A 25,066-nucleotide genomic window follows, 5' to 3' on the forward strand; every position below is an offset into this window, starting at 1 on the left:
AAGTAAAAATAAAGAGCGGGAGCCTAAAGCTTAGTTCTGCTGCAACACATTTTCCTTTCACTCTTCTTGTGCTCCATACTCGTTACCACCAAACTTATGCACCACAGGAACTTGCTCTGAGCTCCGAGAAAATGTCGATAGGAGTACGGTGCCTAACTGTGTTGGGCGAGTTCAAACCGTTTGGCCTCGTCGCTGAAGCTCTGGACGGCAAATCCCCTGGCACTGTCAGTGACAAGTACGATTACTTCCTCTTCGATCCAGAAATCGCGCGGGACAGAGACGCCGAAGATGAATGCGATAACGTTTCTCCGGAACCGACCACTTGTGGCGATCACGAGCTTTTCATCCGCGGCAATCGGTAAATTTATCACAAAACCCTCGCTTCTCTGCTTAATTACTTCCGAAGGTGCGGACATGGAGTTAAAGGAATAAGATAAGCGAAGTTTTTTTATTGTGTTCTTTTGCTGATGTTCGTTTGCTCCGCATGGTTACTACTTCGTCTGAGGCTGCACGCTTGGTGCGTCACATTGAATTGCTTTATCTAACGTGGGAGCTGTTTTTGTGGTAGGATTACATGGTCGACGGGTGCGAGAGTGTTTAAGAGATTTACCTTACCTTCTGACATTGTTAAGGTACGAGTTTTGAGTTTCCATGCTTTGAATTTGAAACGAGACTGTTTAACCTCCTATCAGAACTCATGTGCTATTAAATTTTGTTGAGTGAACTAAACGTTGTTCATGGAGGAATATTTTGACTTTCTTTGTGGACGTTTCCTCTCTGTTGTTTTTTGTGGGACTTCTATTCTATTTGAAATAATTCATCGTGCCTTCAAAAGTCCAGGTCACCTAGGAGTTGAGGCTAAGGAGGTTGCTTTATCTTCTTCCATTTTAATCCTTCTTTCCCCATAATAAAGTCTTCCTTCGAAACATTGTTTCTGGACTTGGCTTTGGGTTTTCAAAGATTAAGGAGGTTGAAATTTATCCAATCGGTCAATGGCTGCCTCATTGCCCATGCAATGAGAAAGTGAAACAGTGGAGGACCAAGTCCCAAATTTGTTTATTTCTTTCCACTAGTAGTAAATTTGATACTGTTTTTTGTTGCATTTACTGAGCAGTTCTGATAACTAATTATTTTCAAATTTTAGGTGTGCTGGTGCCGTCTCAATCATATTGCTGAAGCTCTTCTATGTATATTACAAAGTGATCGTTTGACCATCTATAATACATCTGGTGAGTAATAAATGAGGTTCAACCATCATTCAGAAGGAGAAAAAAACACGTATGACAACAAGACAATCTAGCCTTTTCCCACAAACATACATGAAAAAGACATTTAAACATTGGTCCTTGCCATTTGCCAAAATTATCAGTGTCAGATGTTTGCTGAGGTGCTATGTTTAGTAGCCAGTAATGTCAGATAAACAATACTCATTTCTGTGAACAAACATTAGCCAGTAATGCCTCTTATATATCAGATTGTCAATATTTCAAGATTTCAATTTTTGTTTTTGGTGATATAGTGGCTGAAATTTTCTCCTGTTTTATAGGTGAAGTGGTATCACTTCCACTTCCTCGTACAATCACATCTATATGGCCTCTTCCTTTTGGTTTATTACTCCAACAAGATGTTGAGACAAATATTCCTTCGCGTCTTCATTTTTCATCTCCAAGTGCTTTGCTTAGTACGCGTGATATGCTTCTTAGTGCATCTAATCTTATCCAAAAGGGGGAGGGTAGTTCAGTATCCTCTCATCTCATTTTGATGGATCCACTGGATGAACACCGAGTACGTTATAACAATCTACAGATTGTTGCTGAAATTTCACCGTTCTAGGTTTTATCTTGTTTAGTTGTGTTGTGACATATTTACTTCTATAAATTCTTTCTTGGCATTTCTTTTTTTATTACTCACTGACATTGTTTTACTGTCACTGTAGCCAACTTTTATTGAAGAAAGAGGAAAATTGAACATGATGAAGGAATATGATGAAAAGACAATTTGGACAAGTGATCAAGTCCCACTCATGGCATCCTACAATAAAGGTGTCTTTCATTGAAGTTCTAACAATCAGATCCTGGTTTCCTTCTGAATGGCTAGTTGTCTTGCTAATTTTTATGATGGTGTTACTCTGAATTCAGGAAAGATGCAGCACTCTTTGTGGGTTGCAGAAATTGTCAATTCTAATGTTGATGATGATTCAGCTGGAGGTTTGTTACCTGTAGATCCCATGAGTGTATTGCCAAAACATTTGTCCTTTCGGAAAATATGGCAGGGAAAAGGTGCTCAGACAGCTGCTTGTAAGGTTTGACATAGTCTATTATAAGACTTCTTCATAATTTGCTGGCTATAATTCATCTGTACATTTAATTGCGCATTTTTTGTTTTAAACGGGAAATGCAATTCATCAGTTAATGAGATGGTTGTTTCCTGTGGTTTTCAAATATTAATATGTGAAAATAATGTAGATGCTTTATATGACATCAAAGCTGTTTATCTGTTTTTCTAGCATAGGTGATGATTAATTAATAATTAAAAGTGTGTCAATTTGAATTTTCTCAGTTGAACATATTTAGTAAAAATAATTATTCAAGTGTATTCAATATTTAATTTGATTTTTAATATGCTTATAGAAGCAGACCACCTTGATGTGGTGGTGCTCCTTGACCTTTACTCAATATATACAACATTGTGGTAGCGTTTGCCTTGACCCTTTTTATTCTTTCTCACTTGTTCAGCCATCTGGCTTTTGTGGATTCATTCCATCTTGCTTTGCACATTCTTAACACATTTGTGTAAATTTTCAGTTTTTTAGTAAGATCCTACTTCTATGACTTTTACTTAGTTCCTTTTAGGGAATGTTTGGATTGCTCACTTTTTGTGAAAATGTTACTCCACCTCTCAAAAAAATTTGCATCGTAAGATTTAATGTTATTATTGGGAGATGGTGGCAAGACAAAAATCTGCCTTAATCTGGCAAATGGAACTGCAACTTATGGTATAAGTAAGGCAGCCAAAATAAAATATATCATATACCTAAATAGCATTGTTGAAAACTTCAGAATATAATAAATAAATTAAAACAATGAAATATATCAAGAACAAACTAGACACATTTTGAAAAGTACAATTCACAGAAGTACAGATTATGCATCGCACAAACTTAAGAGGTAATGTTATAAGCCTCATGGCAAAGTTCAGAGAAAACAAAACTCACTGAAGGTGAAATAGAGAGACTCAAAACAGAGGAATTGAAAGAAAAGTTCAGACAAAGAATGAATATAGAAAACAGAAAAGTAAATGGAGGTGAAAATAATAGTGAAGCAAAGAATCATAGAAGGATCAAAGAAACAGAGCCTCATGAACAAAGAGGTAACTTAAGTAACCGAAGTAGTCAGTTGCCACAGATGGGGGTGTTTGTTTGAGGTGGACACAGGTTGTTTTACTTTGTTGGAGGCGGTGTCCTCTGCAAAAGATGGTAAGATATTTTGTTGGAATCCACTTCTCCCTTGACTGATAATAACTATTATTTAATGTTTTAACAACATTGGTAAGAATGGTATTGTAAGATATTTTGAACTTAAAAGAAGCTAACTGGTTAATCCATTAATGATATTTTGTGTAACTATATTATCCAAAATATGTCAATGTTATTGTTTGAGGAATTAATTTATTCATTTATGTTTCTAACTTTTGTTCAGAATAACAGTGTATATTGTGTTGTTAGTGTTATAGACTTGCTTCCAGTTAGCTATCACAGCAGTTGGTTTACTTACAACAGCTGTCAGTCAGCACTGTTATTTTATGTTTGTACACTTCAAGTACTTATCTAAATCTTTATCATTCGATGAAATGAATTACAGTTAGATCACAATCTAAATCTGTTTAGATCCTTTTTGATTTTACTTAGAACAGTGAAACTACTAGTCAATTAGATCGCTGGATGCATGGATTGGATTCTCCTTTCGTCTTTGGATAACTTATCATTTAGTTTATACACTTCAGTTTTATTTCTTTCCTTATGACTCTTTCTTCAAGTGACTACTAGGTTTTCATGGCTACTGATGACGATGCAACTCCTGTTGTCTGCTTTTTTCACCAAGAACAAAAAAAGTTGTTATCTCTTAGTCTTCAGATGGTTGAAATAAATAATGAGATTGTGTACGATGTTAAACCTGATATGGGATGGAACATACATGCCATTGCAGCTTCACCTGTGACAGTAACCCGCCCAAGGTACATATCCCATCTATTTCTGCATTGACTTTATAGTAATGGTCATAATTTCTAAGTTCTGTTCAAATCTATGTTTTCCAGGGTCAAAGTAGGAGTCCTTCCATTTTCCGACATAATGGTTTTGTCTCCTGAAAATTGTCTGCTTCTCTATGTAAGCCTGCACTTAAATTGACACATATTGATTGAGTCATTCTTCATATCTTTTTGGTGTCCTTCCTGACTCCTGGTATTTGTCTAAGTCTATAGACTATCCTTTCTCTGCATGTGTTTTCCATTATATTGTGTTCTGGTTATTATTCTTTGCATAGAGTGGATTTGATACGTCTTTTGACCTGATGCTTGTATTGTTTTTTTTTTGCTTGCTGCTGTGGCTTTGTAAGGTTCCTGACTCCTGCTTTATTTTTATCTTTGTTTCAACTTCCAATTAACGCGTCTGTATAAAAATTGCTCTCTTTCTATCTAATTCTTTTATCATTGAATATTTGAAGTGAAGTTTATTTTATGTTTAATGCTAAATTTTTGTACTCCTCCTAGTATTGTTGTGGTTATAGTGTATTGATTGGCATATAACTGATGTTGTAGATATGTATTAGTTTTTACTGACATACGTTTTTGTTCCCTGATATGTACCGGTTATGGTTTCTCATAAATATGGCTATAAGCGTGGCAGATTTATTTTGGTTTGTTTGGATGAGCTGCTCAAAAAAGACTTATAGAAAAGAAAAAGAAAAAGAAAATGAAATTGACTTCTTTGTAAGTTAAATTTTAGTTTGTGCATAGGCTAATTTGTAGAAACTTTCTCATAATTTCTCAGAAACTTTATTTTTAGCTATGTATAAGCTAATTTTTACCTATGTATAAGCTAATTTTTACCTATGGAGAGGTCAAATTCATTTTTCTCTTCACATGTTTTCTATCTGAGATGTTCTTTTGGAGAAACTCGTCTAAACAAGTTCCCTAATTTTTTTTAATATTTTTTATACTTTTTACTGCTATCACAATCTTTCTCAGATTGTCACCATTGTCCTCTGATAATTCACTTTTATGATTCCATCAAGATTGCAAAAGCATAAAGCTTTATTTGATGATATGTCGTGTTTATATTGTAGTCTGGGAAGCAGTGCCTATGCAAATATGTTTTACCTTGCTTAAATAAAGATAAGATTTTGCATGATCTGGAGATTTCAGAAGAATCTTCCTTTCGCAATGACTTAAAGATCACTGGCCTTGCTGATGCTGTTAAGGGCAGAGTCAACGTGATAGTAAACAATAGGCAGGTATGATGACTTGTATTCAGAGATGATCTCTTTTCATTTTATTATCTTGAAGTTGGCATAATCTGTTTCTTTACATCTTTTGGCATCTGCTTTGCATATGCAGATCTTTAGATGTGCTTTACGCGAGAGTCCTTCATCAGTGTTAGCCAATGATTGCATCACAGCACTTGCTGAGGGGCTTTGTTCTAGTTTTTACAGACATCTTCTTGGTCTTCTCTGGAAAGATGGTGATCCAGCTCATTCACCAGAAGCTGAACCCATTGTTGATTCAGAATGGAACTCCTTTTGTCATGTAATTTTGCAAATTTGCAGAAAAAATAAAATTATATGTCAAAAGGGCTCTGATTCAGTGCCACATTCTGCATGGGACTTCCTTATTACTAGCCAATTTCATTATAATTTTTGCAAGGTAAACTCCATATTTGGTATGCCTTGTGCAGTGTCACTTGATCAGCAGGAATCAAATTTCGACAGGTCATTTGTAGATGACCCACAAAATTCTGGAAAGCCATTCTATACTGATCTGTTAAGGGAAAGTATGGAATCTCTTCACGGACTCTATGAAAGCCTTAAACTTGATAATCTTCGCAAAAGGTATGTCTCTAATCTCGTGAATTATATATTTAGGTTGCCTTTTCATTTTAGTCTCTAGTATACTAGCTTATGCACTTTCTGGTTATCTCTTACTTCTATCATATTAGGTGTTTTGTTTGGTAATGCTGCGCTGTTGTTTGGGAAGCAGCTAGTTGGCTGGTTTAGTGAATCTAGCCAATAATCAATATTGCTTTTATGTGTAAATTCAGTGTTTAGTTTAGTAATTTAGGCAATAATCAATATTACTTTTAGCTGTAAATTCAGCTTTAAATGGCTCGTTATGCTGCCCTGTTTATTTTATACTGGAAGACTTAAAGATAAAGTGGGATAAACCTGAGATTATATTGTGATAATAAATCTGGAATCAACATAGCTCACAACCTTGTACAACATGATAAAACCAAACACTTTGAAGTAGACAAACATCTTATGAAAGAAGAGCTTGACAGTGGCTTGATTTGCATTCCATATGTGTCCACTCAAGGACAGGTTGCAGACATATTCATCAAGGGACTGAACAACAGTAACTTTGAGGGAATTATATCCAAGTTGGGAATGGAGAACACTTATTCACTAGCTTGAGGGGGAGTGTTGAGATATTTTAGGAACTTTTAGATTTGATTCCTGTTGTTTTTAATTCTGTATATTGGTTGAATCTTGATTTTATTACTAGCATATCAATCTCACATGCTAGTGCGTATAAATTACATGCACGCTTGATTTTAGGCTGTCTTGAAGACTTAGTTAAAACGTCCAAAAGGTGATCATTAGAGCTAATAAATTTAGTACTAAGTTCCTTGGGCAGCAACTTCTTGCTAACAAAATAGTTGATGTCTCTGTAATTGGTTCTTTTGTGAAACACTAAAATGGAAGCAATGTGAAGGGTTGCCCAATGATACGTCATGTGACCAACAAAATCTTTTTTCTGTTTTCTGAGTATCACAGCTAAAAGGTTAATTTGATTTTCTTTTGGTTTTCATATATTGTTCCACCATCTGGTTTAAGTATTTCATTATGTTCTTTAGGCTGTAGCTTCCTTTGTAATTCCCACTTCTAGTTTTGTCATAAAATATTGATTCTATTTGATAATTGTTGCATATGATCTGCAGGGATTTGGAGCTTCTTTCAGTTCTCTTATGCAACATTGCTGAATTTCTGGTTGAGGAAAACTACTTGGATCATTATATTCGTGATTTCCCTGGTCTCAGTAAAAAATTTCTGATGCCAGGAATGTCCGTTTCGCCTAAAATTTGTCCGAGTTTATTCAGATGGTTTGAAAATTGCTTGCAATATGGGTGTCATTGTGCTAATACTAATGATATTCCAGCTTTAGTGTGTAAAGAAGGAAGTTCTGTGGTTAGTGTAGCCCGGAAAGTAGTTTGCTTTTACAGCATATTATCTGGTGCCAAATTGCTGGGAAATAAGCTGTCTACTGGTGTTTACTGTAGCATTACTATGGGATCACATTCTTCAAAGGAGGAGCTTACTGTTTTAGCAATGGTTGGTGAAAGGTTTGGACTTCAACAACTGGACTCACTACCTTCTGGTGTATCTCTTCCACTTCGTCATGTAAGTTTGAATCTGTTGGTGTCAGTCTGTCAGTTTGAGAACTTTTTATATAAGTTAATTTAAATCATTTTACTAATTTATGGAGTATGTTCAACATTTCAAATTATCTGTTATCTTAAAAATTCTAATGTTCATCTATATGGTATCAGGAATTGCCTACTGTTTTTCTTATTTTGAGCTTTTTCGCATCTGAGACAGTAAAGTTTTCCACATGTAATTGCTTGCTACTATAATTGATCGCTTTGAGCATAATGTCTTTTGAGTTTTGACATGTTTCCAGAGCATTTTTATGTCTGATTGCTGTCATGCCTTCTAGGCATTAGATAAGTGCCGTGATTCACCTCCCAATGACTGGCCAGCTGCTGCCTACGTACTTCTCGGCCGACAAGATTTAGCAATGTCAACTTTGGCTCGTGAATGCAAGTATAGGGGCATTGAAACACCAAGCAATGTGAATTTAATCTCTATGTCCACACCTTATATGCTAAATCTGCATCCAGTGACAATATCTTCTACTATTTCTGATGCAATTGGATTGGAAGGAGCGAAGTTTGAGGATACAGATTCAGTTGATGGGTCTATGACTGATGGTATGGAGCATATATTCAATTCTAGCACACAGTTGCGTTATGGTCGTGATCTTAGATTGAATGAGGTTAGTTTTGGCACTTTCCTTGATTATAGTAAATTTTCCCTTTTTGTATAAAAAAATAACAAATAATAATAATGCAGTGCAGTAAACAATACCTATTTTAAAATATTCATTGAAATATTTGCAAAAGAATAATTTTGCATATAAAAAAAATATAAGATAAAAAAATAAAAAGATATAAAGTTAAAATAAAAGATCACATGATCTAGATTCTAGATGTTTCAGAAAAAGTGGGATTAGAGTTGATGTGGATTAAAGTTGATGTGAATGTGATGCTGCTTCAGAATCAATTAAATATTATTAAAATCATAATGTAGAAACTTTCGCAAAAAGTGAGAGATTAAAATACTGTGTAAGTGTGCTGTTGAGATAGATTTAGAATATGTCTAAGTTTGAACTTGTTAGTATTTGATTGAGACAGTGAGGGGGACACGCAAACATGTTCTATTCTCCAACTTGTTTTCTTCTCCACCACTGCTATCTCAGATTTTATTTTCATCTCTCGTATAAGCTTCTTTTTTTCTCTTCTCCTTTAGACTTTATTTCCCGTGTGATGAAGCATAAGTAGTGTGTGCTGCTTCGTGAAGTGTATGCATGGCTGAATCTGGTGTAACAAAACTGAATCGCGAATCATACGGTTCCAATCCAATTCATGTCAAGATTCAAGGCATTAAACGATTCACCTTCCGATATGTATCGTCAAAGAAGAATTTCGAACCGAATCGCGATACTATCGTGTGATTCATACAATTCTAACTACCATGGTTGTTATATTTGTTTACTAAATAATTAAGATAAAATTAAATTATTAAGTTTAGGAAAGGGAGTAATCAAGTATAATGACTAATAGCAATATGGTTAAATAGGAAAATAAGTGTTCGGTGAATTTAATTGATGTTTGTCATCCTTTTCCTTTGTGTATTACTTTTTCTCACTGCTTAATTATTTTTGCTCGTCAAACTTTTTTTCATTTTTTGATCTTATGCCAAAGTAAGTACCTATGTATACTTTATGTGTCTGTCAATTTAAAATGAGTTGCAATTTTCGTGTGTCTTTCAATCCGAGTCTTTGAAAAACAAAGAATAGTTTGTAATGAACAAAACTTGTTGACTTTTGTAGGCTTGTTAGCCTAGTTAAGCTTATCAACTTGTTTGTAAGTCTTTCTATTAATTTGGCTTTGTAAGCACGCATTTAGGTCAAACCAAACTTTTAAACAAGTCATACATAGGGTCAGAAAAAGGCCTATAGTAGGTGAATAGTTCAACAACATCCAAGCTGAGGCCAAGGATTCCTTGATTGAGGCCTTGCTATTGACACTCCAGTCGAGGTCGAGCCATGAGGCCTTGGTTGGGGCCGAGGTTATGTCACTAATGCTTTGGTCGAGGTCAAGTTGAGGACATCTTTGCTAAAGTTGAGCCAAGGATACCCCATCTAAGGCCAACTTGAGAATGCCATGGTTATGGTTCGAATCAAAGTGGAGCTTCGCATATCAAATAAAAATTGTGTCAGCCAAACTTTACAAAAGATTGTTTTGACCAAACGATTACTTGTGATGAACATTGATTTTAGAATTTTTAAAATATAAAAAATGCCCAATTTGTATCCAACTAATTGGATTGGATTTAAAATCCGAAATTGATTTCAAACAGATCCATTAAAATGAACTTAAAGTGATTTGAATATTATGGATCGGATTTGAAAATCCAGATTTTTTGCACACACGTGGTGGTTTATAGAACTTTCTAATGTTAAGCCTTCTTATATTCTCATATGACATCAGGTGCCTTATAGTCTTACAGATAAGAGATTTACACTCACCTCTATTACTCATGTTGAGGATTTACATCTCGACTGCAGGACTAGATAGTTGTGGATGGTTCAATAGTGGATGACACGTTAGATTTAACAAATCTTATTAAAATAGACTCTTATACCATCTTAAGATGTAGACTTGAAATTTAATTTAACGTGACAAAATTGGTTTGTAAAGTGATGTTTGCACTCACTTCTTATATATTATAATTTAATCATATCTCTGGTCAATGTATGCTATTAGAAAGTGAATTTTAAACATAATTCAACCTTATAAAACTAGTTTGAAAGGTAAAGTTTCTATTCACTTATACATTATAATTTGGTCATATCTCTAGTCTAATGTGGGTTTTCAACATACCCCCTCACATTGAGGATTGGACATCTCTAGCATGAAAATAAATATTTATAGGTGGTCCTATAGCAGGTAGCATAATAGATAAAATCTCACTACATAACTTTTGATACTATCTTGAAGCATAACATAACCTCACAACATTGATTCCTAAGGTAAGATTTGTGTCCATTTGTATGATGTGAGATTTCCAACACTATTAATACATGTATTTTATCATAAACTAACGTTTTTTACTAGTCCACTTTTAAAGTGATTGGTGCATGTTGTGCTAATGCAGAAGTTGTTTACAAACTTATTTCTTCATTTTCTGATCATGGCTATTGCTACTTCTACTAGGTTAGACGCCTTTTGTGTTCTTCAAGACCCGTGGCAATTCAAACATCTATTAACCATAGTGCTTCTGATCAGGACCTCCAGCAGGTATGTATTCCCGCGGTATTTGATTTATTTGTGTTAACAGTTTTGTTTGTAATATGATTATTCAATCGCCTTATATGCTGCCAAGTCTCATTCTGCAACCTTCCTTCTTTGGTCAAATTTCTAATATACACCTATGGAGCCCAGATATGAATGCGGATATGGATACAGAGATATGGCTAAATCGAAAAAGTATAGGATAGGGGACATGGCGTGTATATACATATTAGTTTCAAACTGTCAACTAACACAAATGGTCTAATCTATCTATCTAATATCTAAAAAGCGAAAAGTAATGATCATATAAGATTTGTTTCTTATTTTTATAATCATAATAGAAACTTATGTAATAAGTTTACAAGTTTATGGATGTTTTAAAAAAAAAACTGGATTTGTGGTTATTAACATTGTGTAGGAGCCATGTCAAAATCATGTCAGCAACAAGAAAATGTCTTTCAAATTGGACACTTTACCAATACGTGTGTCGTACAAGTATCATATGCGTGTCGGTGTTCGATACGTGTCAGATACAGGACACTATTTCTGAGGCATGTGTGAGCTTCATAGATATACACACTGTATATGACCTTGGTGATTGTGACATGCATGTATTTCAGAAATTAAATTTGCTGTTATGTACTGTCATATTAACTTTAACTGGAACTCTTGCCCATTTGGTGCAGTGCAAAATAAGTAAGATCTTCACAACCCACTTTTATGCGGAATAACTTTTTCTTCTGGATGGTATTGATATTTTGGTTTTCTTACATAGACTTGGGATTTTCTTACGTGTCTTTGGTTGCATAATCTGATTGTTTGTTCCCCTCATTTTTTTGTCATAAATTTGTATTTCTTGGGAGTTTTCTTGTTCAGTTGATTTTGTTATATCATCATATTTATGATTTATATATTAGGTCGTACTATTTAATAATTATTTAGGTAAGAAAAAAGTAATTAATGTACTCTGAACTTCACTAACATGAGTTTTATCTTTAATTATGAATCTTACAGCAATTAATAGTCTTAATTGTACTAAAGGAAAATATTATTTATTTATTTTTCACCTTTTTGTTTTATCTTTACTCCCTGTTTATAATTTATTTCTATAGTTGAATGGGTATACTTTGTTTTTTTTTTCATTTCAAAATCTTCTTTTGATTAATTTCTTTTACTTTTATGAAGGCTCAGTTGTGGCATCTTGCACAAAGGACCACTTCACTTCCTCTTGGACGTGGGGCATTTACTCTTGCAACCATATATACACTCTTAACCGAGGTTCTCTTTACATTAAACTTCTTTTTTAATTCCTATTTGCCTTCACTGAGAAATTTGAAGTTACTTCTGGAAATGTACTCTTTCTCATCAGTTATGTCTTGAATCTTAGGCTTTTACTGTTCCGAAGCTTGTATTAGCTGGTCGGTTGCCAGCCCAACAGAATGCTACTGTAAGTGGATATCATATTCATGACAATATCTGTGTTCTGTAATACTTGTTTTGACTTGTTGAGCTTATTAGTTTTTTGTGTTTGTTGACATGAGTCATGTTTGTCTGTTCACAGGTTAATCTTGACCCAAACATCAGGAACATACAAGAACTCAGGTCATGGCCTGAATTTCATAATGCTGTTGCTGCTGGACTTAGACTAGCCCCTCTTCAGGTTTAACATTGTTCCTCAAGTTACATAGTTTTGAATAGTTTAACTTTGTTTCTGCCAGTAAATTACTATTTTTTATAAGAAAGAAATTTATTATGAAAGGAAGGTAGATACAAAATGAAGATACAACTTCAATGTTTAAAACCATACAACCTCGAAAATAAAAAATATAAATATACTAAGAAACGAACAGCAAAACTTGCCAATCTCTTGAGATCTAACAAGGACACTCCTAGATATTTGAAAAGGCTTGGTTATTGTTGATATATTTGGTTATTGTTGATATATATGAAAGGAAGATAGATACAAAATGAAGATACAACTTCAATGTTTAAACCATACAACTTCTAAAATAAAAAATAAAAATATACTAAGAAACGAACAGCAAAACTTGCCAATCTCTTGAGATCTAACAAGGACACTCCTAGATATTTGAAAAGGCTTGGTTATTGTTGATATATTTGATTATTGTAATTTGACAATTGTTGGATATTGTTAGATATCATTAATTATTGTAATTAGTCAATTCTAGGATTGCATAGTTATGGTAATTGCTAAATTATTTTTCTGTAGTTATTATCTACCATACATAATAGTACACTCTGCATTCTCTTCTCATAGTGGTATCTAGAGCCTAACAAAAGGCAATCCTATTTTGTGACTTTTGGGTGGACTGTTTGTTAGCTTCGACTGGCAAGTTTACCAATGGCACAAGTATGGACATCTTTCGAATACAAATTGATGTAATTGTTCGTGCTCACAATTTGTTGTTATAATTATAGAAATAAGTAGCAGATCCTATATAATAAAAATGATCTATATTATATATGTATTATTAGAAACATTTACCATATCTTTATTATTAGAGGATGTTAGGTATTGTTAAGATGTCATTAGATATAATATCATTTGTATTTGGGTTTAATCCTATTTCTTGTATGATTCTTTATTATAAATACATTACTCTAGATGAATATTCTACACAAGAGGAATAAATCCTATACCTAGCTTTTCTATACATAAATAAAGCATATGTGTTGTCTTAAAAACACATGGTTTCACTTTGCTGTCTGTTTTTCCTATGGTTTAACCATCACTATTTGAACTAATTAGTAAAATGATTGTATGCAATCAAAGACAACAACACAGTAAAAAACTAAAACATATAGTTTATGATTATTTGTTTTGGTTAGATATATTAGATTATTATATATCTTATCTTCATCTTTTATCTTTAATTACTTTGTTATTTTTCTTTATTTATATTTTTGGCTTAGTCTATATTTTCTTTATTATAAATACAGTACCTTATATATATTTTCTACATAAGGGAGATTAATCCCAAATCTGTTTTTCACTATGTTCACCATGGTATCAAGAGCCTAAATTATTTTTTAGAAAAATTTCGTTGTCTCTGCCACTGCAGTCTGCCAGTGTTAACATCGCTAGGGTTCCAGTTCAGACCGATGACCACACGATTTTAATTTTCTTGACCAAACGATTTTAATTGTCTCGACCAAACGATCATTGTGCCGTCAACAACGCTTTCATTGGAGTTCTCATGCACCTCCAGAAGTCACCCACATGTGTTGTTTTACAGTGTTGTGGCGTTGCATCCTTGCTCCTCTCCGCTAGCGACTCAATGTCTTTATGGTGTTTGTCAACCCAATTTTGTGTTTCACGAGACTTGAAGTTTGCTAACATGCACAGGTTCTTTTTTGTCAATGATACTTAGCACCATCAAGGACTTTACCAATACCTCATGAATATAATTGGACTCTTCCTGCCTTGATGGTTCCTGGTTGAATATTTGAATAATTTGGGACCTATTTGAAAATTTGCAAATAGTTCAGGGACCTAGTCAGTAATTTAACCTAGAAAATATGTATTAGAATTTTGAAATGAAAAATTTACTCTTCCTACCCTTTCCTTTCCCTCCTAATCCCAACTTCCAGAACCAAAGGGAAGGTGTAATGGGTCCTTTTCTTTGTGTGGTAGATTGTGGATGAAATTTGTCACCTGGATTGGTGGGTAACAAATTGAGTTTTGTGTTTATCCTTGGGCTTCATTTTGTTTAGAACTTGGATTATTTCAGTAACTAAACGGATTATTTATCTTTTGGTGCTTTTTCTGTTCTTTTCTTTTTATCAAACAAACATGATTGTTAATGGAATGTGTCAGATATTAGAGGCATATACAAAAGCTTAAAAGGCGTCTGTGTGTTTTAAAGCAATAGCTTAGTCTCAGCAACGTTTTTACTTAACAAAGCATTTGGTTTGAGTATTTATTATTTTAGCTTCCATATTTCTTATAATTGCATATAAATCCCTTTTGCAGGGAAGAATGTCAAGAACATGGGTTTTGTATAACAGACCTGAGGAGCCAAATTCTGTTCACGCTGGACTTCTACTTGCACTAGGATTGCATGGATTTCTGCGTGTATTAGCTGTTACTGACATCTACCAGTATTTTTCTCAGGTTTAATTCTTTAATGCTTTACTAGCATTTCATTTTATTCTAAGGGTGATGATTTATTGTTACGAAATAGAAATAATTAATCTTAAATTTCTATTGAAAATAATATGTTCCATAGCATGCATTATATGTTGCTGCTGCTATGAGCTCAATCTTTACTTTTTTGGCCCTTTTTATAATTACTTTTCTAGTCAAATTGTGTCTAATTATTGGTTGAAAGCTGCTAAACTTAAGGTATTTGGTGCTAGTTACCAAGTGCTACAGTCATGTAATCTTGCATTGCTGCTGCCCCTAGCTAAAGGAACGGCATTGCAGTGTGTTTGTGTCTTGTCTGTTGTGCCTGCAATCCAATTTCAAACAAATTTTCTTTTTTGGTGGGGGGTTGGCAATTTTTGTTGGTAAAGGTGCAAGTAGACAATTGAGGTCGCTGATGGAAAATACAGTGTTATTTTATGTTGTAAAAGGGTTGACAGAATCACGAACAAAATTTCCCGAGGCGTGTAGAGTCAATGTCCTTAAGGACTTATCTGCGGTGTATTGTGCAAGTTCCCTAGGATACAACAGGAACTTCTCAGAATATTTCTGAGGATCGCAGAACTAGCAAGGATCTCTCAAAAGAGTATAAAAATAATAACCCATAATATTTTTAGAAGAAGAAAATAGCTAAAGAATGAAACACAGAGGAGAGGAGAATGAGAAAACAGAGTTTGGTGTGTTTTGGAATGGGGAAAAGGCTCTCTATTTATAGAGCTAGGGAGGAATCAATTAAATAAAAGAAATTAAAAATCATAAAGATTTTTAACGTTGGAATTGAACGTTGCCCAACTTTCTTCCTGTTGCTAATCAATTTCCAACGTTCTAAATCAAACGTTCAAATCAAATTTTAACTTTTGCAATAAAACTAATATATATATAACAATCCCCCACATATTGCAAAAGAGAGTTGAAAGAAAATAAGAAACTTTTATTCTGGGTCTCATAGGATGTAATGCATCAGAGCTGGTATAGCAAGCTATATGAACCAGTCTTAGATTGAGATACTTAACACACAGTGTAGTTGGTATAGCAAACTATATGAACCAAAGAGACTTGATGTGTGTTAGAGGTTTCTCAGTCACAATACACCCCCACAATCCTTGCTGTTATCGCTGTGTTGCGCTTACTGGGCCATGCGCGTGCTCGGTATTCATGAGTGCTCTAGAGATCATGCCAAGATCTCATGCAAGCGGCCCCACTTGACACTCATATAGGTGATTTCATCAAGTGTATGCTGCAAATCATACACCACCCATAAGGGATATGAAAATCATTAAAAACTTTGTTTAAGCTAAAATTCTTTCACCACATAGAATTTTAATGACAAAGTTTAACCTCTCAATAATGCAGTCTCTAGCACTTTCACACACACCATAGGAAGAGACATAATTGATTAAAATCAGTTTAGTGCTATCAGAACTAACAAGTGACTTGTTTTTACCCATATGAACCTTATTCATGGGATCTCCAATCAATAAGGTTGGGTTACCATCACTTGTTTGTTTGCAAGTGGCTTAAGTCCCATTCCCCTCGATGTTTTTAATATCATTTGTCTTCCCAAGGGTTTTGTCAGAGGATCCGCTAGATTCCGTTCTGACTTCACATAATCAATGGAAATAGTTCCACTCTTTAGCAGCTGCTTCACCAAATTGTGTCTCAATTGAATATGTCTATTCTTTCCATTGTAATTCTTGTTTTTAGCTATAACTATTGCCGATTGGCAATCACAGTGTATTGACACCGATGGGGTTGGTTTCATTTCTAGTGGAATGTTTGCTAAGAAGTTTCTCAACCACTCAGCCTCACTACCAGCCATCTCAAGAGCGACAAACTCAGATTCCATTGTTGATCTTGCAATAATTGTTTGTCTGGCTGATCTCCATGTAATCGCACCACCCCCAAGTGTGAATACATAACCACTAGTGGATTTTGTCTGATCTGAATCAGAGATCTAGTTAGCATCACTGTACCGTTCTAGTACAGCGGGAAATCCATTGTATTCAATGGCATAATCCATTGAACCTCTTAAGTATCTCATAAGCCTAGCAAGTGCATCCCAATGTTCCTGATTTGGACATTGAGTGTACCTACTCAGTCTACCTACTGCATAAGCAATATCAGGTCTAGAAAAGCTCATCAAGTGCAGTAAGCTCCCAATTATCTGGGCATACTGAGGCTGAGACAATGATTCTCCTTTATTTTTCATTAATTTAGAATTAGCATCATAAGGGGTACTAACTGGTTTTAAGTCATAAAACCCAAACTTCTTAAGAAGTTTCTCAATGTATTGTTCTTGAGATAATAATATACTATCTCCCTTTCTTATGATTCTAATACCTAAAATCACATTGGCTTCACCCATGTCTTTCATTTCAAATTTTGATCCTAAAAACAGTTTAGTTCTAGCGACAATCTCATTGCATGTACCAAATATTAACATGTCATCCACATACAAGCATATAATGACACAATCACCATTTTCAAACTTAGAGTACACACATTTATGAGCATCGTTAGGTGAAAAACCATCACAAAGTAACACATTATCAAGTTTTTCATACCATTGTTTTGGTGCTTGTTTCAACCCATACAAGGATTTTAAGAGTTTACATACTTTATCCTCTTGACCAGGTACAACACACCCTTTAGGTTGAGCCATATAAATTTCCTCCTCTAAATCACCATTCAAAAACGCTGTTTTAACATCCATCTGATGTATCACTAGTTTATGGATAACTGCTAGAGCTAACAACACTCGAATAGAGGAAATCCTAGTCACTAGAGCAAAAGTATCAAAGTAATCTATGTTGGGTTTTTGAGTAAATCCTTTTGCTACTAACCTTGCCTTATACTTCTCTATGGATCCATCAAGGTGATACTTTTTCTTAAAGATCCACTTACAACCAATGGGTTTTGCTCCTTTAGGCAAATCTACTAAAGTCCAAGTATTGTTTTTTTTTGAATTGATTCAATTTCAGTCCTAATGGCCTTATCCCATTGTTTTGCATCAGGAGCACTAGTAGCTTCTATAAAGCTTATTGGATCATTATCAACAAGATAAGTATAAAAGTCATCTCCAAAGGAAGTTTCCTTTCTCTGTCTTTTACTTCTTTTCAAATCCTCATTCATGGTATTACTATTATCATTATCATCAACAGGTTGAGACATCTCACTAACCTTAAAGGGAAACACATGTTCAAAAAACTCAGCATTTTTCGTCTCCATTATAGAATTTCTCTCAAGTATGTTACTTTTAACAACTAGAAATCTATAGGCAGCACTATGTTCAGCATAACCTAAGAACATACAATCAGAGGTTTTAGATCCTATTTTCCTTTTCTTAGGATCGGGTAACATCACCTTAGCTAAGCACCCCCACACTCTTAGATATTTAAGGTTAGGTTGGTAACCTTTCCACAACTCATAAGGAGTTTTACTGGTTTTCTTATGGGATATTCTATTTTGTAAAAAACATACAGTAAGCAAGGCTTCTCCCCAAAGGTTATCAGCTGCACCGAACTAATAAGCATAACATTCATCATTTCCTTAAGGGTTCTATTTTTTCTCTCAGCTACTCCATTAGACTCGGGTGAATATGGTGGGGTCACTTCATGGATAATTCCTTCTTTAACACAAAAGTCATTAAAGAGCACATACTCACGACCTCTATCTGATCTAATCCTTTTAATTTTCTTATTCAATTGATTTTCTACTTCTGCTTTATAGGTTAAAAACACATCAAAGGCTTCATCTTTATGTTTGATTAAGTAAACTTTGGTGTATCTAGAATAATCATCTATAAAGGTCACAATAATTTTTACCTCTTCTAGACATAGTTTGTTTCATATCAGCTAGATCAGTATGAATTGACCCTAATAGCTCAGTTTGGCGTTCTACAGAAAAACATGTTTTCTTTGTTAATTTAGATTCTACACATATATCACATTTACTACTCTGTTTATCATGCATATTAATCAATCCTAGTCGTTGTAATTTCAAAACATAAGAGGAATTCACATGTCCTAATCTAGCATGCCATATATCATACGAGTCAATAATATAAGCAGAAGAACTTGATTCATTATATTTTCAGAAACATTTAGAATGAAGAGTCCTTGATCACAATATCCCTTCCCCACGAAAACATTATTTTTTGTCATAATGATCTTGTCAGACTCAAATGACACTTTAACCCCCACCTTTCCCAATAGTGCTACAGAGATTAAATTAGCTCTGATTGATGGCACATGTAGCACATCACTCAAGGCTAGAGTCTTTCCAGATGTGAGTTTGAGAAGAACTTTTCCTTTTCCCAGAACAGGAGTGGTCCTGGAATCACCGAGGTAGACATGTTCTTCTCCATCCCCTACACTAGTGTAAGAGGTAAAGGCACTTCTGTTTGCACAGATATGCTTGGTAGCACCAGAGTCTATCACCCACTTGCTCACATTGGTCATCAGATTTACTTGAGAAACGACCGCAACAATAATGTCATCTCCTTCGGCTATATTAGCCCTGGGAGGATTGTCGTTTCTCGCTCTACGCCTGCATTGTGGTGCATGATGGCCCGACTTCCCACATACGAAGCAATTTCCTTTCTTCTTAAAGGTGGGTTTAGATTCATTGGGACGGGATTTAAGAAAATTATTTTTCTTTTTGTGATCAAGTTTTTATTCGTACCTTTTGGGAGCAGGTTTTACTTCTACCATATTTGCTTTCGCAGATAAAGCTTTCGCCCTTGCAGTAGCAGACTCCTTCCTGTTGGTATCTTCAATTATTATGTGTGTAATGAGTTCTGGCAGAGACATCTGTTTGTGCCTGTGTTTCAACTGTTGTTTGTAATCTGTCCAGGATGGCGGCAATTTCTCGATCAGAAGTTCTGAAACAAATTCATCCGGTAGCATTTGATATCTTCCAGCAGCTTGTGGTACTCGTTGATTTGAGTTTTTATGTCCTTGTCTTCAATCATCTCCCAACGGTAGTAGTTTCCTATGACGAATCGTTGTCTGACGACATCTTCGGCAGTGTATTTGAGAATCAACGAGTCCCAAATGTCTTTTGCTTCCTTGTAGGAATAGTACACATCGAACAAATCATTAGAAAGTGCACTAAGCAGAGTGTGTCGGCATACCTTATTCGTGTAAGTCCACTCTTCAACTAGTTTTGAGTTTGAAGGAATAGTAGAGTTGGGCTTCGGAGATGAAAGAGCAACAACAACTCCATACATGTCTAAAAGGGTAGACACACGTTCTTGCCAACGTCGGAAGTTCTGTCCAGAGAAAACCTCGATTTTTGACACGTCCAGAAGCGATTTTGCGAAGATCGTCTGGGTTCCGGAAGCAATGGTTTGGCTCTCTGAAGGCATGTTGTTGATGTCAGCCATAAGTCCTTAAGATTGTTGTAAAAGGGCTGACAGAATCACGAACAAAATTTCTTGAGGCGTGTAGAGTCACTGTCCTTAAGGACTTATCCGCGGTGTGTTGCGCAAGTCCCCAGGATACAACAACAGGAACTTCCCAGAATATTTCAGAGGATCTCAGAACTAGCAAGGATCTCTCAAAAGAGTATAAAAATAATAACCCAGAATATTTTTAGAAGAAAAAAAGAGCTAAGGAATGAAACACAGAGGAGAGGAGAATGAGAAAACAGAGTTTGGTGTGTTTTGGAATGGGGGAAAGGCTCTCTATTTATAGAGTTAGGGAGGAATCAATTAAATAAAAGAAATTAAAAATCATAAAGATTTTTAACGTTGGAATTGAATGTTGCCCAACTTTCTTCCCGTTGCTAATTAATTTCCAACGTTCTAAATCAAACGTTCAAATCAAATTTTAACTTTTGCAATAAAACTAATATATATAACATTTTAGAGTTTTGAGAGTTCTTTTTAAACTGAAATATTCTTATGAGAGTGATTGGAGTCATAACTAAATTCAATCAACTAAACATAAGTTGGAACCTGAATTTACTAAAGGTTGAGTTGGTAAAATATTTGATTATGAGGGCCTTATTGTCACTACAAAATGGTTGATGCAATATAATTCTTTTAATTTCAAAGAACTCGAGGACAATTTGTGAGATCTTTCCTTTTATGTTATATTGTCATGTTTTCAACTTTTCTATTTTGTACGACAGTGATTTTTCTCATGTATGTTCAGGAGCATGAAAGTACCACTGTGGGATTGATGCTTGGTCTTGCAGCTTCTTATGGAGGCACTATGCATCCAGCTATATCAAAGGTATTATCAAACACAACTTTTCTGATGAAATTGATGCTGATCTCTGCTCTTAGATGCTAGATCACAGTTTCAGTTGTATGAATTGTTTAAAAATGAAATGAGATTGAAAGATTAAAAGTGTTATTCCTATATATAAATAATATAAAGTAATTTATATGACAAGGAGTTTTGGAAATGTGTAAGAAATATGTTTTTAGTTTGTATTTGTACAATTGTAGTTATATATTTATTATGTTTTATGAATTTGTATACATTTTTAGATATGTATCTTGCACATATTGTGTGCTGTTAGTTTTAGAGTAACCAGATCATCATATTGTATGAATGCATCATACTATCTTCTCTCTTGTTCCTCCTATGTTTGGAGAACTGATAAAATTATCCTCTCACAGACACTTTATTTTCACATTCCTGTACGACATCCATCTTCCTATCCAGAGTTAGAGGTTCCAACCTTGCTCCAGGTATCTTTTATGTTTATTTTATTTGTTCAATTTAGATTAGCCTCTTTCACCCCTTCCCTCTGTCTGTGCTGGTTCTTTCTAAAATCAGAAGAGGAATTGTAAATACTCAAAGTTGTGCCTTTCTCTTGTTTGCTTACTTGTATGTCCTGATGAAATTCATTATTCTGTTAATAAGATTCAATTTGCATGCTATAGTTCTATCACAACCCAACGATATTTTTCATGCTGAAAGTGTTATATTTTTTCAGTCAGCTGCTTTAATGTCTTTGGGGATTTTATATGAAGGTTCAGCTCACCCACAAACAATGCAGGTTTTATTGGTAACTATATTTCTCATCTTCATTGTCTGTTTATTCAATGCTTGAACTTATACCTGAATTATTCTATTCTTGCATGCCATCAAGATAAAGTCAACATGAAGGTAGATTATAGTTGTACTATTACTATTAATTATGCTGAATTCTATTGCTTTCTTGGACCATTTAACCAGTGGGTATGATTTATGTCATTGTTGCCTCTTTCCCCTTCCTTTAAATGCAACCTGAGTTTTGATATATTTTTAATTCATTATCATTTGTGCACTAGTGTGTTTAGGACTTGGTTTATCAAATTTGTTTGATTGTGTTAGGATGATAGGATAGATTGGGTTTAGGAGTTAAGGGTGTGCGGGTGTCGGTTGTAAAAAGGGGAGCGGGTCAGAGCTGCTATAAATAGAGCTCTTGTAACTCTATAGAGGGCATCAAGTGTATTTTGTGTAAAGTCAGGTCTTTAGCCTGTAGAGGGAGGTTATGCTCAACCAGGGAGGTTATGCTCCCAACCCATTCTTTGTAAAGAGGATTCTTTTACTATGAATAATAGAAAAACCCATTCTTCTATTACTGTTTCTATCTTTTGAGTGTATTCTTGTTAAGTTCCAAACCCAGGTACCTAACAAATTGGTTCGATCTGCCGTTTCGAGAAGCGGCCGGATCATCCAGAGCACTGTCGTATCAACAGGAGAACTTGCAGTTATCCTTAGGAGAGGGGTGCCAGATCAAGAAGGGATCAAGACGTTATCAAGAAACTGCCGGATCCAAATTGGGGGAAAAATGGCGAGCATAATCGACGGAAGATTGAATGTAATGGAGGGTCAGATAGAAGCGGTGGAACTAGCGGTGGATGGAAGGAAGGTCGAGACGGCGGCGTTGCGCCAAGATTCGGCGGCAATTAGGAAAGACTTGCAAGAAGTCATGCTAATCTTTGGAGGACGGACTCGCAACCAGGAAAGGCTATCAGAAGGGAGCCAGGCGTCTGTCAACGATCATCGGAGGGTGATGTGGGAAGACGAAGAAGGAGGAAGGGAGGGCGAACCTACCGAGGGGCAAAACAGCTAGTGGAAACGGGTGGAGCTAACCGTCTTCAAGGGGATCGATCTGCTGAATTGGATCAATCGCGTAGAGAAATTTTTCGAGTTACAAGGGGTATCGGAGGAGGAAAAGGTGTGCCTAGCCGACATCAGGATGGAGGGGAGCGCTGGCTACTGGTTCAGAGCATGGAAGGAGAAAGCCAAGAATCCTCATGGGATGGTTTAAAGGAAGCCCTGGTGATAAGGTTTGAAACCAATGTTGAGCGTTTGGCGGTATCGAAACAGACGGGGACAGTGGAAGAGTACGTGCAATACTTCAAGACATTTGCGCGTCGAATGAAGAGGGTGTTGGACGAGCAACTGTTAGGATATTTTCTGGCGGGATTGCAAGAGGACATACAGAATCAAGTCCGACCACATGACCTACAGGACTTGATGGTGGCGAAGCGGATCGCAAGGGGTGTTGAAGAATTCCAGGGAGGCGAAAAAGAGAGGACGGCCAAATCCAAACAGGAGAGGACTGCCAGATTCGCACAGAAGAGGATTGTTGGACGCGAACGAGAGAGAACCGTCGAATCCGAACGTCAGTATGAAATAGTAGAGAAGATTAGGAGAAATCTCCCTTATGTGTTTAGCATGCACATAAGGTAGTTTATTTATAATGTAAGATAAGGGTTAAACCCTAAATACAGAATGAGCTAAGCCCAATTAACATAAACACACAACTTAACATCTAACACTCCCCCTAAAGCTGGAGCATATAAATCATATGTTCCAAGCTTGTTACAAAGATAGTCAATTCTAGGTCCTCGTAAGGACTTGGTGAATATGTCTGCCAACTGGTTGCTTGAGTTAACGAACTCAGTCTTGATATCTCCGGATATGATTTTTTCTCTAATAAAATGACAATCAACTTCAATGTGCTTGGTTCTCTCATGGAAGACAGGGTTAGAGCTAATATGAAGAGCAACTTGATTATCACATATAAGTGTCATGTGAGTGACATCTCCAAATTTCAATTCACTAAGTAATTGTTTAAGCCACACAAGCTCGCAAGTAGCAGATGCCATAGCTCTATATTCTGCTTCTACGCTGGACCTTGCCACAACACTTTGCTTCTTACTTTTTCAAGATATCAGGTTGCCACCAATAGAGACACAATATCCAGAAGTAGACCTCCTATCAGAAGGGGAACCAGCCCAATCAGCATCTGAAGAGCAAACGATTTTTGTATCGTTGTTAGGGCCATATAGCAAACCTTTTCCAGGTAATCCTTTAATATACTTCAGTATTCGAACAACTGCATCCCAATGGTCTTCACATGGGGAGTTTAGAAATTGACTCACCACACTAACTGCGAAGGAAATGTCAGGACGCGTAACAGTAAGATAGTTTAATTTACCAACTAATCTTCTGTACCGTTCAGGATCTGAGAAAGGCTCCCCCTGATTTGGTAGGAGTTTGATGTTAGGGTCCATAGGTGTCTCAACAGATTTACAGTTCATTAACCCTGTTTCCTCCAAGATGTCTAACGCATACTTCCTCTGAGATATGACAATACCATCATTGGATTGTGCTACTTCAATACCCAAAAAGTACCGGAGTTTGCCAAGATCTTTGGTTTGAAAATGATGACAAAGGTGTTGTTTCATCTGAGAGATGCGGAGATAGTCACTTCCTGTGAGAACAATATCATCGACATACACTATTAAGTAAATACATCCAGCACTTGAGTGGCGATAGAACACTGAATGATCCGCTTCACTGCGAGACATACCAAATTGTTGAACAACACAGCTGAATTTACCAAACTAGGCCCGAGGAGATTGTTTTAGGCCATATAAGGATTTGCGAAGACGACATACCAATCCAGATGACTCCCCCTGAGCAACAAAGCCAGGCGGTTGCTCCATATAAATTTCTTCATGCAAATCACCATTAAGG

The 25,066-nt window shown here is 35.6% G+C and overlaps 1 protein-coding gene across 2 annotated transcripts in view; it reads left to right on the forward strand.

Annotated features, from left to right (window-relative positions):
- The window catches only part of LOC108338127 (anaphase-promoting complex subunit 1), a 45,997-nt gene continuing 20,931 nt past the window's right edge, over positions 1-25,066 (forward strand). The window contains exons 1-20 of one of the 2 annotated variants that reach the window (XM_017574849.2): positions 1-358; positions 569-632; positions 1,145-1,229; positions 1,547-1,785; positions 1,937-2,042; positions 2,139-2,302; positions 4,046-4,233; positions 4,315-4,384; positions 5,343-5,510; positions 5,614-6,104; positions 7,214-7,673; positions 7,990-8,328; positions 10,832-10,915; positions 12,095-12,187; positions 12,297-12,356; positions 12,471-12,569; positions 14,904-15,044; positions 21,233-21,313; positions 21,706-21,777; positions 22,026-22,097. In XM_017574849.2, coding sequence (XP_017430338.2) covers positions 132-358; positions 569-632; positions 1,145-1,229; positions 1,547-1,785; positions 1,937-2,042; positions 2,139-2,302; positions 4,046-4,233; positions 4,315-4,384; positions 5,343-5,510; positions 5,614-6,104; positions 7,214-7,673; positions 7,990-8,328; positions 10,832-10,915; positions 12,095-12,187; positions 12,297-12,356; positions 12,471-12,569; positions 14,904-15,044; positions 21,233-21,313; positions 21,706-21,777; positions 22,026-22,097 — 3,303 coding nt within the window. In that variant the 5' untranslated portion in view covers positions 1-131. Of the gene's footprint in view, positions 359-568; positions 633-1,144; positions 1,230-1,546; positions 1,786-1,936; positions 2,043-2,138; positions 2,303-4,035; positions 4,234-4,314; positions 4,385-5,342; positions 5,511-5,613; positions 6,105-7,213; positions 7,674-7,989; positions 8,329-10,831; positions 10,916-12,094; positions 12,188-12,296; positions 12,357-12,470; positions 12,570-14,903; positions 15,045-21,232; positions 21,314-21,705; positions 21,778-22,025; positions 22,098-25,066 lie in introns of those variants that run through there. The other variant, XM_052881017.1, reaches the window with a different exon arrangement.

This window comes from Vigna angularis, chromosome 7 (assembly GCF_016808095.1).
Source record: "Vigna angularis cultivar LongXiaoDou No.4 chromosome 7, ASM1680809v1, whole genome shotgun sequence".
Taxonomy (NCBI): Eukaryota; Viridiplantae; Streptophyta; class Magnoliopsida; order Fabales; family Fabaceae; genus Vigna; species Vigna angularis.